The following is a 14,711-nucleotide window of genomic DNA, read 5'->3' as shown; positions in this document are numbered from 1 at the left end:
AGCTGTGTGGCATGTTGCTCCGCCTTGTTGGAACCACAGCTAATGGACATCATGGTTGTTCAAAAATCTCTGCAAAATACCCCTACGTCTACGGCTGTAATAACTACTTCATTCGACGAAAAACGCTTTCCACGATGGAAAAGTTTCAGGTTTCTGAAGAGGTAGTAGTCGCTGGGAGTCAAATCTGTTGAATACAGTTTTTGTTGAATTGTTAACGTGTGCGACTTTCCAAACAGCATATTTACTAATAATAAAATATTATATGAAGTACCCGTTCGTCTGAGATGCCTATGGCATTAGCAATTTCACGCTTAGTCAATCTTGGATCTTCACTAACAATAATATGACCTTGCTCAATGATTGTTACTGTGGTTGTGGTTGGTCACCCTTCGCGTGGATCGTCTTCAAGCTTTGTACGAGCACGTGTTAATTCACCATACCAAAATTCAATGGTGCGTTTTGAAGGTGAAAACTCAAACATTAATTTACTTTGCTTTTTAACCTTTCAAAACAAAGAATTTAATCACTGCGCGATATTCAATTTTTTCCATATTAAAAAAGTTTGGTGGAAAAGAGAGTTTAAAATGTTTTGTATAGTCTATTATAACAGGAGCAGGCGTTATCGAGCCTAACTGTTGACTATGCATTCGTTGTTCCGTTTTGTGTCGTATTCGTTTCAGCGTTCCTTATAAGCCAGGAGTACCTCACTTGCTGACATGGTGTTGCCATGTTATATTGTCGTATAAGTAAAATATATTATACAATATTATGTGGCTCGTCCTACAAAAAATACTCTGACACGTCAACTTCAAATGGCTTGTAAACAAAGAATTAATTGTTAGAATGACTTGTACCTTTGTATGTGTTCTCACGACAGATGTACCAACTTGGAAAAAAAACAAGAGAAAGCGTTAACTTCGGCTGCGCCGAAGCTATAATACCCTTCACAGGTGAATTTCTTTTAGTAACTACTATATGTATGGCAACCTTAGCGAATGAAGATTGAAATCCTAACTGTTGTAATCGAGCCTCCAAATCATCAGTTGCTGTTAGGCGACATATGTTGAAGTCACTAAGGACTACTGACGGTCCATTACATTGTTTAGTTATCTGGCGGATATTATTTTCCACATTCCTCTTCCATTTCAAGCGATACATTTTTCTGATGGGCATTAGGCAGGTCTTTTACTTCTGTCTCATCTGCAGGATCCGCAATAAATGGCTAGCCAGATAGTTTAGTGCCTCCAATATCTTCGCTGGTCACACTGTCTCCATTGTAAAATTTTGCTCATATTCCAATCGACGTTTCAAGTGCACTTGAATAATATGGCTGTTGTCAAATCTTCGTGGGAGCATAGTGACTGTCTCTACAACAGAAATCGGGATATTCACCACTGCTCCATGAATTGCACATTGTCGTTCATATCCTAAGCAGATGATGCGCATAAATAGGCTTCTTGGTGATATCAGTCTTTCTTCCAGACACGTTAAATCCTGAAGGCATTCCGGAATATCAGGAAACTCCAATCCTTCCGAGAGGCAGATATTTGGTATCTTGCCTTTCTTAACAATACGATAGCATGTGTTCCAAAAGTTATACTTTTTGTTTGAAGACGCAAATTTTGAGGATAAATAAAACACTTGTCTAGCATCTTCTGAGCGCGCAAATATTGTTGAAGTCCGACATTTTTCTAATTTTTTCACACGCATATTTCAGTGGATCCTTTCTTTATCAACAATGCGTATATATCAAAGATATTGGCAGTTCGACGTTGACGTTCTTGTTCTTTTAGCTGTGTATCAGGAGAAAGTTCACGACGTCTTCTTATATTCCTCCTGGTTTGCCTTTCGCTTTCTAACTGACGATTTGCTGGATCCGATCTATGCAATTGTACTCTTTCCAACGTTGATTCCTGCTCGTTTGCTAGTTGTTGCCTGTTTTGCTGGCGGGTCACTCTTCTTTGAGAAGAATCTAAAATTTTCTCATGACGTCTTCTTATTGGATCTTCTCGACGACTTCTTCTCAATGCTACATATCGTCACCTCTCTTCTTCTCTTATTATTACATTCTGGCGCCGTACAGAAAGTTCCATTGTGTCGAGCTCGTGCTCCGCTGCTCTATATTCAGCATTCATTCGTCTGTTCGAATGACCTATTTTGTTGCGCTCCTGCTCTGCTGCTCTATATTCAGAATTGGTTCTCCTATTTAAATGTTCCGCGGTGTTGCGTTCCTGCTCTTTAGTTCTATATTCTGATCCAAGCGCCTGATCGAATGTTCTATTGTGTCGCGCTCCTGCTCCGCTGTTCTATATTTTGGATTCTGTCTGTTTGCATGATCAACTGTATTACGCTGCTGCTCTGTGAAGTAGGTTCTGTCGTCTAGTGGAACGTGCAGAACTGTCACGAGTTCTCTTCTCATTGCAATATAGTCGGCGTTTCTCTGTCTATTATTCTCCAAATTTTGACTGTATTGTTGTCGGCTTCGATTCAGAGCATTGCGACGTCTCTGTTCCTGCGATTGTCTAGATAATCTTGGCATTTTTATAAATTAATCAAATATTTATATTAAAAATATACTTAAAAAAACAGCGAAAAAATTATATTTGAATTAAAATAATGCTTATTATGAAAAAATAATAATATAATTAAAAAAATGCTTATTATTTCAAAAAGAAATCGCGCCTGGAAAAGTCAAAAGTGAAGACAATGCTGATTTGTTTTTATGATTCCAAGGGTATTGTCCACAAAGAATTTGTTCAACCCGGCCAAAACGTTAATGCGGTATTCTAACTTGGAGTTTTGAAGCGTTTGGTGCGCCGTATTCGACGTGTTCGGCCCGAATATCGCGAAGATGGAAGTTGGCGTTTTTTGCACGATAATGCGCCGCCTCATCAATCGACGCTTGTGGTCGTTTATTAGACCAAAAATCACATTTTAACAATCAACCACTCCCCGTATTCACCTGATATGGAACCGTGCGACTTCTACCTTTTCGGAAAAATGCATTTTCCGATGAAAGGAAAGCGTTATACAGACGTGGAGGCCATTTAAAAGGCTTGCACCGGCATACTGGCGGCCGTACCGGGCAACGAGCTAAAACACTCGTTCGACATGCTTCTGGACCGTGCAAAAAGCTGTATTAAAGCAGAAGAAGACTATTTTGAATAAAATTAATTAATTTTGCCGATAAAACCATTTGTTCTGTCTTTTTTTTTTAAAGTCCTGTTTACTTTGGACCACACCTTGTATGTGTCTATTCTAAACACAATTTTCAACTTACTGTCCCAATTAGCTACACGTCATACCTTACTTATGGCACAAGCAAAACAGTTTTTGGCAGATATAAGATAATTTTTATTGAAAGCTCAAATTGGACAGTATAAATAATTAATTAATCTGATTTTTTTATAATATATTATTTCTAAAGTGGTTAAATCTGATCACATTGTAAATATATTGGAGAAGATAGATTAGTTCTCTTACTCACTATTTACCATATAGGAAAAATTTAATTTTATTTTAAAAATTTATTTTGAAGAAAATGGGTTCTCTATTTAATGAAAAAAGTAAGTCATGCCAAACTTTGTGCATATATTTTGTCATATAAAAAAGTCATATCTTAAGCAATAATCCATACCAAAAACTTCCATACAAAAGTTTATTTTGATCGGTCGGTTTCTATGCTAGCTGCATAATATATTTGGTTTGGTTTGGAACTTAATTTAGATTGTCAGTTTGCATGGCAGCTATATGCCATTGAGAGAAATCAATGCCGGATTTCGTGAAGATATCTTATCTAAAGAATAATTTGTCCATGCAAGTACTTGATTCCGATCGTTCAGTTTGTATTGCAGATATATGCTATAGTGATCCGCTCTGAACAATTTCTTCGGAGATTGCATTTCTTCTTCTAGCAATAACTCATGCCGAATTTCGTGATTATATCTCGTCAAATAAGAAAGTTTATATGATAGCTATTTGCTATAGTGACCCGATATCGGCGGTTCCGACGAATGAGCAGCTTCTTGGGGAGAAAAAGAAGTGTTCAAAATTTCAGATCGATATCTCAAAAACTGAGGGACTAGTTCGCGTATATACAGACGGACAGACGGACGGACAAATAGACAAACAGACATGGCTAAATGAACTCAGCTCATCGCGGTGATCATTTATATCTATACTTTATATGGTCTTCGACGTTTCCTTCTGGGTGTTACAAACTTCGTGGCAAAATTAATATACCCTGTTCAGGGTATAAAAGTTGGAGCTAGTAGTGATATGTCTTAATGAGACAACAAAGATCAAATTTTCAACCAACCTGTATATATGTACATAAACCGCGTCAAGGAATTTATCTTTATTATAGGTATTAAGGTTTGCCATTATGTTTTAAAAATGATTACAGGTAAGTGAACCTCGCAGCTGGTTCGAATAAATTCCAGCCGAGAGGCACAATTTTCGACGACTTTCTGCAGGAATCGGGGTCATATGTCAGCGATAACGCGTCAAGTGTTAAATCTTGGGGGCCACGCCACAGACCCTGTCAATGTCAAAGTGTACACCTTTTTCTTATACATTTCATTCTTTATATCCATCTAAAAAAAATGTTAAATCTAATATCATTTATAAGTTATTAGATATTGTTCTTATAAAATATTGACAGTAATCCAAAACAAGTAAGGAAAGGCTTGCAACTGGCAAAGATCAAAGAAGGGGAAATAACGAAAATCATGTATGTAGTTTGTGTAATTTTTGGATCAATTTCACATATTTTCGGCTTTAAAAATGGTGTAGTATATCTAATATTATATGTACAGTTAATTTTGCTAAGATATCTTACTCATGCATCAATATATGGTATACAGTATAAACTACATACAAGTATTATTTACAGAAAAGGAGCTCCTCTGTGTTTCATTAAGGTACCTTATACCATCACTAATATACTCGTATAAAGAGTGAAGTCAACCAGACGTTTGAAAATCCTAGTTTTTAGTTATGTATATGGGGGCTAAGCCAAGTCTTCTCTCGATTTAATCCATTTTAAAATCACAGATGCATCGTTATTAGAAAACACGCCCGCTCAATTTAATTAAAATAACTCACATACCATACAAGTAGGTATGTGCCGATATATGGGATAAAAAGTCAGCCGGAAGTTCGAAAATCTTTATATTAGATATATGGGCTCTAATTTGATTTAGGCTATTTTTGACATACAGAAATGATATTATTAGGAAATGTTTCTCTCCAAATTCGAATTATATATCTCATACATTGAATTATATTTCGGGGGCATGGAGGCAAGCTTTTGCCGATTTTTTCCATTTTAGGCACAAAGATACACTGTTATTTCAAAAATACGTTTTTTCAATATAAATTATATATCTCACAGATTGACCAATATTTTCGACAAAAAAGTCAGACATAGGCTCTGCGGGTCCACATTTCCGATATCTGCGGGCTTGAATAGTTATGGTCCGATTTTGAGAATTTTTATACCCGAAATGGCGTACCTTAAAAGAAATATTCGTGCACATTTGTATCCCGATATATTAATTAGTGCTTGATTTGTATACCAGAAAGTTAAAAAAAGCAGATGTTGTAAATAGATGAAAATGTTTAACCTACAAGTGCCCCTCAAGTGCAGTTCGTTTTACCAAATTACGGTTTTGTACCTTAATTTGTGGTTTAGTTATGGCAATATGTAAGTTTTTCGATTACACCCATCCACAAACTCGTCATTTCTTTTTGCCAAGGAGCACTTGTACAAAATTTCATTAAGATATCTCAGTTTTTTCTCAAGTTAGTGCTTTCACAGACGGACGGACAGACAGTCACCCAGATTTCAACTCATCTCGTCATCCTGATCATTTATATTATATATGCATACAAGTATATAACTCCAGATCCGTCTCGATTCGTTTTAGATGATATAAACAACCGTTAGGTAAACAAAACTATTATACTCTCCATTGAAACATATAGCGAGAATAAAATTAAACCAATTTTAAGTAACATTTAAAAAATGCAAATATGAATATACATACATAATTCATGCTCTGGTTCCCTCATCAAAAACCCATAGTTGAGAATGTTAATGGCAAAACTAACTAACTAACTTTTATATATTTTTTTCTGCTAAAAACCAAAACAATGTTACATTTTTCTTAGGTGACTTCCATCGTTGTGAGCTGAATTTCCGTTTGCAATTTTTTAGACTACGTATACAAACCTAACTCTCTAGTTAGGTTTAGGTGCTGCAAACAACCTTAAGATGAACCCAACTTTTATACTCTGTCTAAAATTGCGAAAGTATCAAATTACAACAGCACAAATAATATTTTACACTTTATAAATAGTAACTGTAAATTATGAGCAAACGTTATATATTGCACTTTTCCACCCTTGGTGTCAACCATACCAATTAATAATAATCCATTGTGGCTTGGAGTGTTACTTGACAAAACAACAACAATAATTATCTTATATACACTCCAGAAGTCTTAGACATTTTCGAATACTGTACTGCATTAACTCTGTAGAATTAAACTTAATATAGCAAGAATTTGAACAAAGTGTGCTTTAAGTCGGTTAAGTGTTATAAGCCATAAGTTATCTAAGTTAAACACTTGGGCAACCCTTCCTTAAAAAACAAACTGTTCTGTTATTATCATTTCTATTCAATTCTTTTTACTCTTAACGTAACATAGTAAACTTATTATGTGGACGATGAACACATAACTTTAGTCAATGCAGCATTGTTAGACGAGACCAGTCATCCAAGCAACCCTTTAATTTTTTATACACATAATAGATACAAGTTAGCTTTCTTACAATCGAAATTTGCAGACTTTCACTTACCTCTTCACAGAGCGCAAGCATTCGGCGAGTGCTTTCAAGTGACTGAAATAGGAAATGAAAACGACAGAATTAAATTTTATGAAAAATATTTGTTGTTATTAAAATACAGATATATTTATAATTTACGTCCCCAACGAAAAAGGTCACGAAATTGATAATATTTTAATCGTCTTATTTTGATGTGAACATAAAAATTCCGTGAGCGAAAAGTCAATTGTTTCAAAAATATATATATGTATAGGGATTTATAGCGCGTTTTTAAACAAAACAAAATATTTTAAAAATTACTTCGCACACGCATACTGTGCTGGCGGCCTTTGGACGGGCTTCAAAAATAATCCTGGTCGGTACAACCCCGGGGCGTCTAAAGTTCTTTTGCGTACAGTAAGGAGTTCGACGCGAAAGAATCATGAACACGCCGCTTTTGGACCGATCAGGGTTATTTTTTTGAAAGCGGCCGAAGGGAATTGGAAAACATGTGCAAATTCTGTTTATTTTTTGTGCAAATTAATTTTTTGAAAAATTCAAACTAAATAAAATTTTTACTTTCCGCTCACGGAATTCTCATCTTTGCGGCAAAATAAGACGATCTATTGTAAAAAAAATTATAAGTTTCGCGGCCTCCTTCGTTGGGAGACCTAAAACGGTTACCTAAATATATATAGTTTTGATGATTGAAATTCCGTAAAATTTGAGTATATGCATTTAAACTACGGCCAAAAGAGAGTACGTTAAGGCTTTTTCGACTTTTACAAAAATTTAAAACACTTGTTTACTTGTAACAAATATTTAATTAGTCATGTTCATACTTTAAACAATATAAACAAATTATTGTGAATCGGTTACAATAAACCAGAAGAACTGAAATCAGTTCCCTGGCGGTATGGAGGTTTAGGAAATGTATGGTCTGAATTCCCTAATGTTCATTACTCAGAGAAATGAATGAAACAGGGGGAGATCATGGACAGTTCCTTCCGGGATCGGAATTCTCAGGGGCGCTCGGTGGTCTGCAATTTTTTGGAAATTTTTTTCTCCAACAATTCTCTACAATTGTTGCCAATATGAATTACAACAATAATTGCATGTATCGATTTAAATGAAAAAGTCACAGATTTAACTAAATATACAAGCCAAATTCTTTCATAATTCGTTTTGCAGTCGTTTTACTAGTTTAATGTGATATTGATATCTGTAAATCACCTGTGGTGAGTATATCATATATGGTTTGAACCTTTAGAGCGAACACCTACTAACGAAGTTGATTGAAAAATCTTTAAAGTCTTCTTGCTGATTTGCAGCTTTAACGGAATCAGTGGAGTGTGAATTTGAATGAATGTCGAACAGTTGGTTAAGTTTTGACATACGCGATAAAGTGGCCGATAATTTGGAAAAAAATTGTACTACTAAAAATATTGATTTTAAAAGGAACACTTTCTTTGTTATCATGGACTCGATCATTGCGGGAATCACGAACAGGTTCTTTGAATTTAGAGACATCAGTGGCTGTTTCCTAAAATGGAACTAGAAGACATTCAGGCTGCTGCGTACAGGTTCGATGAAAAATATCCGCTGATGTGTCTAACGAAATATCATTTGATTTGGTGAGAATACCTGCATAGCTTTAAGCATTTTTTAACAGTCTGAGTTGCTAGCGCCGAGGGATCATTAAGCGTTTTGTCAGGAACAAAGTATCACGTTGTTGTTCAAGCTGAACTCGATTGTCAGGACTAACTTACATACGTTTTTTCAAAAAAAAAAAAAAAAAAATTTTAATTTTAAAGGAAATTATTATTTTTTATTAATAATTTACGCGTACAACATTGAACAAACCTTATTCGAAGGAAGGACAATTGCACGAAAGGTCATTATCAGCTGAAAGTAATAGTTACACCTCTTCTTCCAATTTAATATTTCTTTTTGCTAATTTTGATGCTGCTGTGGATTTCGAAGTGATTAGTGGGTCTGGACAGATTAAGGTATGCAGAACAACGGATATGTGCTAACGAATATGTCTGCAGTTTCCCATGTGTAATTGCGAAAAGCTTCCGTATTCAATACATATTCACAAGCTATTGTGCGCATAATTACGCTAAACCTTCGTATCAAATTGACGTCTACGTCAGCTGTTTCGGGCCATTGTGGGGTTATGTTATAGGTACTTCAGTATCACATTAATTTTTTAAAAATGTTGTATAGACTTACGCTGGCGGCCACCATTAACTCATACACGGACTTACAACATTTCGTACTTGAGGGTCCGTCTTACAGTCTTCAAATGATTTAACTGGATGTCCAGATGACATATTTACTTTTGGGTCAGATAATAAAAATTTCCTTCCAATCACTGCCCGTTTCGCTCTTCAATTACTGCTAATATTCCGTGGCACAAAATTTCGCAATTGCTCTTTTATTTGATTGATTTTATCGGTTCGATATTTACCTTCACAAACAAATAAATTCAAAACATAGTTTTTAATTGCAGAAAACTTCTTTATTGCATTGCAAATTAAAAACAGGGTGCATTTGAAGCTTGAAATGTTTAATAAAAGGAGCAAATCTTAAAATCTTGGAAAAACTAGAAGCTAATTTTACACATTTAACATTCACAATAGATAATACAAGTATTAACAAAACAAATAATCACTAGACCGAATCCGCCCGAATGAACATAACATTTACGCCATGGAAGATCCGCGAACACAAAAAATTGCTTATTATCTGGAGGATTGTCTTCAAGCACGAATAAACACGAACACAAATACGAGTATGTACATTGCACAGAAACAATTTCTTAAGGAAATACATACCTGCTTCTTTCAATTAAAACACTAATATCACGAAAAGTTTAATAAAATTACTTGTATATATAATATTTTCCAAACATACACTTGTTACCGAAAAAAGGATAATTTATGTATACACTTGTCGAGCCATTTGTCAACTTTGACAGTTTACAGCCGTGCGAATATTAAGAAAAGAACAAGTAAGGAATGGCTAAGTTCGGGTGTAACCACTAAACTCTTCCATACAATTATTGTAGTTTCATTCATTTAGTGTAAAGTTAATAATCATGAGTAATTTCAAGAAAAATTATCGGGTGCTGAATTTCAAAGGTTAAAAATGGTAAAAGATAATTTTATAAAAACACAGGCACTCTTTAAACAAAGACTCGAATACACTACAGAGGCATTGGACAAAGAAATTAGGTAACAAGTTGAAATAAGTCATGACATAGGAGAAACATCGTAAGTAAATATTAAAATAGAAAGTCACAACAGGTAGAACTAAATATTTAAAAAGTTTTTCTAAATAATAGTAAACAACAAGAAACTCCATACGAAAACAGTGTCATTGACATAGATGAAATAAATAATTTAACTCCCGCCGGAAGTTGCCAAGTAGAGAATTATTATTATATATTTCAAAGGATCCAGTGAAATCCAATCAACAAAAGATGCCATGTTCCGTTTCTGTTGCAAGTTTTTTTTAACAGTTATAAAATCAAATCTCATAATGGCGGAACAAATGACTATCAAAGGTGGAAACAGTTTGAATTCTTCTATCTGACAACTAATCATATAATTGGTGAAAAGTAATCATATAAATATCGCTTAATAAGAACACTAGAACATTACTGGCAGCAAGTTCTCGAAATATTATTGGCATTAGTACTAGGAAGTTAAAACATACCTCTTCGTGGAACTAGTGACACAATATTCTGGAACGTCATTGCAGGAATACGTTCGAAAAGTAAATGACAAAGAAACTCAGGTCCATTACTTGGGCAAACCAACTTAAAACGTGCAAACTTCGCTAAATATTATTTCATATTACATTGTACACCTGACGTAAGTCATCTTAAACAGAAGACCACTATTGTTCGATTTGTTGACATTATTAACAAAGGTAAGCGCAATTGTGTTCAAAAAATTATTCTAGATATAAATCCCTGCAGTTCACTCACACTATTCAAGCAACATCATGTTTTTAATTCAAAATGTATGTATACTTATATGTGTTTTTTACCAGGAGGAAGCATCGAAAGCCTGAACCCCACGTCAGTGTGGAACTTTAATCTAACTAAACCTCCTACCGTCATGTACCTTTCCCCCCGGTACCACCGTCAAGTATTCCGTCGGGAGGATGGTTGAGTTGAGTGCTCATACGTTTGTAGTGTTCAATGCATTCAATAACAAATTGCATTTACTTGGCCCCACCTCTGTTGGTATATCTCTACAGCAACAAAAAGAGAGGAAAGAACCAAGAGCATTATGCTGTGGCAGCAACGGTGGCAAACCTCACCCAAAGGACGGTGGACTCACAGACTGATACCAGACATCAGACCGTGGATAGATAGACAGCATGGGGACCTGGATTTCCACCTGACCCAAATGCTAAGTGGACATGGGTGCTTTAGAAGCTACCTTTACAAATTTCGTCATGACTACAGTCCGTACTGTCCGACGTGTACAGAATGTATTGAAGACTCTGAACATGTTTTTTACCATTGCCCTCGGTTCTCCAGTATAAGAGAAAATCTGAAAACCACACTTGGCGGTAGTTTCTATGTGGAAAATTTGACAGCACTTATGTGTGAGTCCTCTATTAAATGGAAAGCAGTCAGCGAAGCGTCAGCTGTGATAATGACAAGATTGAGACACTTACAACAGATTAGGAGTCAGTTAGTCCGTACCGTAGAGGAGACTTAAATGTCTTCTTCTCTCCCATGAAGTAATACTTTGTCCAGTGGTTCCGTGGGAGAGATTTGGGTTGGGAGTAGGTTAGGTTTAGCGGATTAAAGTTCCGCACTTCGGCTTTCGATGCTTCCCCCTACTATAAAAAAAAAAAAAAGAAAAAAAAAAACCTCTGTTGGTATTAAACCCGCCCCGTGCAATGTTTGTCGCCAAACCCTTCCTTTATGCTTGTTTTATTTTTGTTTTAATGTGTTTGTTTGGTCCGCGTTCTAGTGGTCCGTTAAGTTTTGGAGTTCTCTTCTCGGGCTCTTTGGGTTTTCATGATTTTGGCGGCTATTTCGCACACCGCATCCCACTTAGCTTTTGATTCCACCATTTGGTCTACTAAGTTTTCGGGGGTTGGGTCTAAACCGAATGCGCTCTTGAGGAATTGTCTCTCTTGCTCGTATTGCGGACAATGGAACAACGTATACTCTACATTCTCAATCGTCTCGCCACCGCATTTATCGCATATATCATCATTTTCCTATTGAAAGCGTTTCAAATATGCTTTGAAACAGCCATGCCCTGTCAGAATTTGAGTTAAGTAAAAGCCTACCTCGCCGTGGTCTTTTTAGCCATGGGTCAATGTTGGGAATCAGTCGGAAAGTCCAGCGTTCTTTTTGACTGACCATCGTCTTTGCCAACTCTCCACCGTCTTCGGTCGGGCATTTTCTTTTACGGTTCTGGGTGGTAAGTCCGTTACAGGCTTTTTGTTCTCTTTGGCTAAGAGATCTAATGGGTGTAAGCCCGCAATTACAAGGGCAGCATCTTCTGACACTGTTCTGATAGCTGAGCATACTCTGAGTGCGCAAATGGCATAAGTGGAAAAAAGGCCACACCGGCGCCATATAGAGTGACGGACTTCAGAACTCCAGCCAAGAGTCTTCTCTTATTTTGCTTCGGTCCACGGGTATTGAGCATCATTTGGGTTAAGGCTCTACATGTTTTTAAAGCTTTTTCGCAGGTGTAGGCTAAATGTTCTTTTACTAAATGTTTGTGTAGTTATTCACGTAGCTTTTATTCTGAATGTAGCAGTCTCTCAGGTTTTTCTGCCAGTAATAAGCACGGCGTCCGTTTTGCTCTCTGCTAGGGTAAGTCCATTAGTTTCAAGCCAATCATTAATTAAAGATATTACTGCACTGGTTATTGCAACAATATCTTCTATGTGCTTAGCTGTCACCACAACAGCAATGTCATCTGCAAATCCTATGATGTGAACATTTTTGGGTACCTTTAGTCGCAGTACTCCGTCGTACATGATGTTCCAGAGTAACGGTCCGAGTACATATTCTTGTGGTACCCCACCGGTGACTTTATATTCCTTATAGCCGTCGCTTGTGTCGTAGCTCAGAATACTACTTGTATGTGTATTGCCTTGCGTCCATAACTATGTGATGTGCCTGATGGATATTTATGAAGACGGTTCATTCTTAATCAAACTCGTTGTAAAGCCCAAGCAACTGCAAATTTATTGTATTGGATGTTGTGTGATATAACAAAGGTTTTATTTGAAATAATAATTTGATATAAAGTACTATAACTAGAAAAAATTAAGCCGAAAACATTTGGTAAAGATGGTGTTTGAAAAAGTAACAAACTCTTAAAGCCATATTAACAAAACTTGCTGTAAATAGTTCCCTCAAGCATTTCATTACACCGCCTGAGTGATAATGGTGGTGGTACATTAAGTGATATCGGATAATAACCACGCCATCCATGTGCGCCACAGTCACAAACATGGTTTCCCTTGTTGTTGTGGCCTATACTAACTTAAACTTTACTTGAGATCCCATGTACTACACATGGTTATTTTCGTTATTTTAATTAAGCGGCATCAAGGAATACAATTAATGTGAGTTTCTTGATAACATTAGGTGTAAATATTTTTTCAGGAATGCTTCAATGAATACCTAAAGTTACTGAAAATAGTTCGGAGTCTTCCTCAGCTCATATATACCCAATATAGTGATACTCGACTTTCCGGTGGTAAACAAAATTTGGATCATTACTCCCTCCTCAAGGTGCCCGTAAAGGAAAACTAACGTGATATAAGTGAGATAAAATTTGGCACAGGAAATCGTAATAAGAAGGGACATTTGCGTTTAAAAATTTATTTTAAATGAGAGCGGCCCCGCCACTTAGTTAGTTTAAAGAGCATGACTCAGAAATCACTAAAATGTATCAACCAAATTATCAGGAACTACTCGACCAATTTTAAATAAATTTAGTGCATAATATTCTCATATAACAGTAGGAGTGTTATTCTTTTTTTCAGATCTAGAAGAATATAGCACTAATAAAGATATCGAAACAAAACTTTCCAAATCGGGCCATAACCCTTCGAGCCCCCAAATATGGAATATGTGAACCTCTTCATTTTGCTGCCTTTTTACTGAAAATATCAGTCACTTTGTGAGAAATGTATATTAATAGAACTCAGACATAAACTTGTAATGATAATAATATGGTAGTTTCAAAAAATGGATAAAATTGGGTCAATGGGAAGTAGCTCCCGTATACCTTATGTAAGGATTTCTCCACTTCTGGTTAACTCTATATATCGGTCAATCTGCACGTTTTTATAATGTTACACTTGAATAAAATCGGGTCAATAGTTTCGAAAGATTAATACTTCTCATTGCCCTCGTATTTTTATGAAATTAAGTGAACATGCTTAATCGAACATTATGAATTATTTTCAACAAACCATGTAAACTTAATTTCATGTTTCAACACTGAATACAAATTTGATCTAAATCTCATATCCCTAATATATAAATGGCGTATTCTCTATTTAACCTCTTCCACATTTTTATTTGAATTAATTAGGTTGACTTCATATAACCAATCCTAATATCATAGAGGCCGTAAAAGAAGTGGTATAGGACCCCATCGAAGCTTGCCAATAAACATAACTGCACCTAACACAAGAGAGCAGGTAAGGGCGTATATAACGCTTCATCAGGATAAAGCTGACACACTGATGCGAAAGACACGCATTAAAATTGGCTGGGTTAACTCCAGGCCGCGACTGAAAGAAAACGCCAAAAGGTGCTACCGCTGCTTTGACCTGGGACTGCAAATGGAATGACAGGAGAGGGCAAGGTACTT

At 36.0% G+C, this 14,711-nt stretch overlaps 1 protein-coding gene across 2 annotated transcripts in view; it reads right to left on the bottom strand.

The window, feature by feature from the left end:
• Snap25 (Synaptosomal-associated protein 25kDa) overlaps positions 1-14,711 on the bottom strand; it is a 458,275-nt gene that overhangs the window by 302,656 nt on the left and 140,908 nt on the right. For both annotated transcript variants that reach the window (XM_070112956.1, XM_070112955.1), the window contains exon 3: positions 6,865-6,906. In XM_070112956.1, coding sequence (XP_069969057.1) covers positions 6,865-6,906 — 42 coding nt within the window. The remainder of the gene's footprint in view (positions 1-6,864; positions 6,907-14,711) is intronic.

This window comes from Bactrocera oleae, chromosome 2 (assembly GCF_042242935.1).
Source record: "Bactrocera oleae isolate idBacOlea1 chromosome 2, idBacOlea1, whole genome shotgun sequence".
NCBI lineage: Eukaryota > Metazoa > Arthropoda > Insecta > Diptera > Tephritidae > Bactrocera > Bactrocera oleae.
Note: the sequence above shows the minus strand (reverse complement) of the source record. Positions and strands in the feature narration are given on the sequence as shown.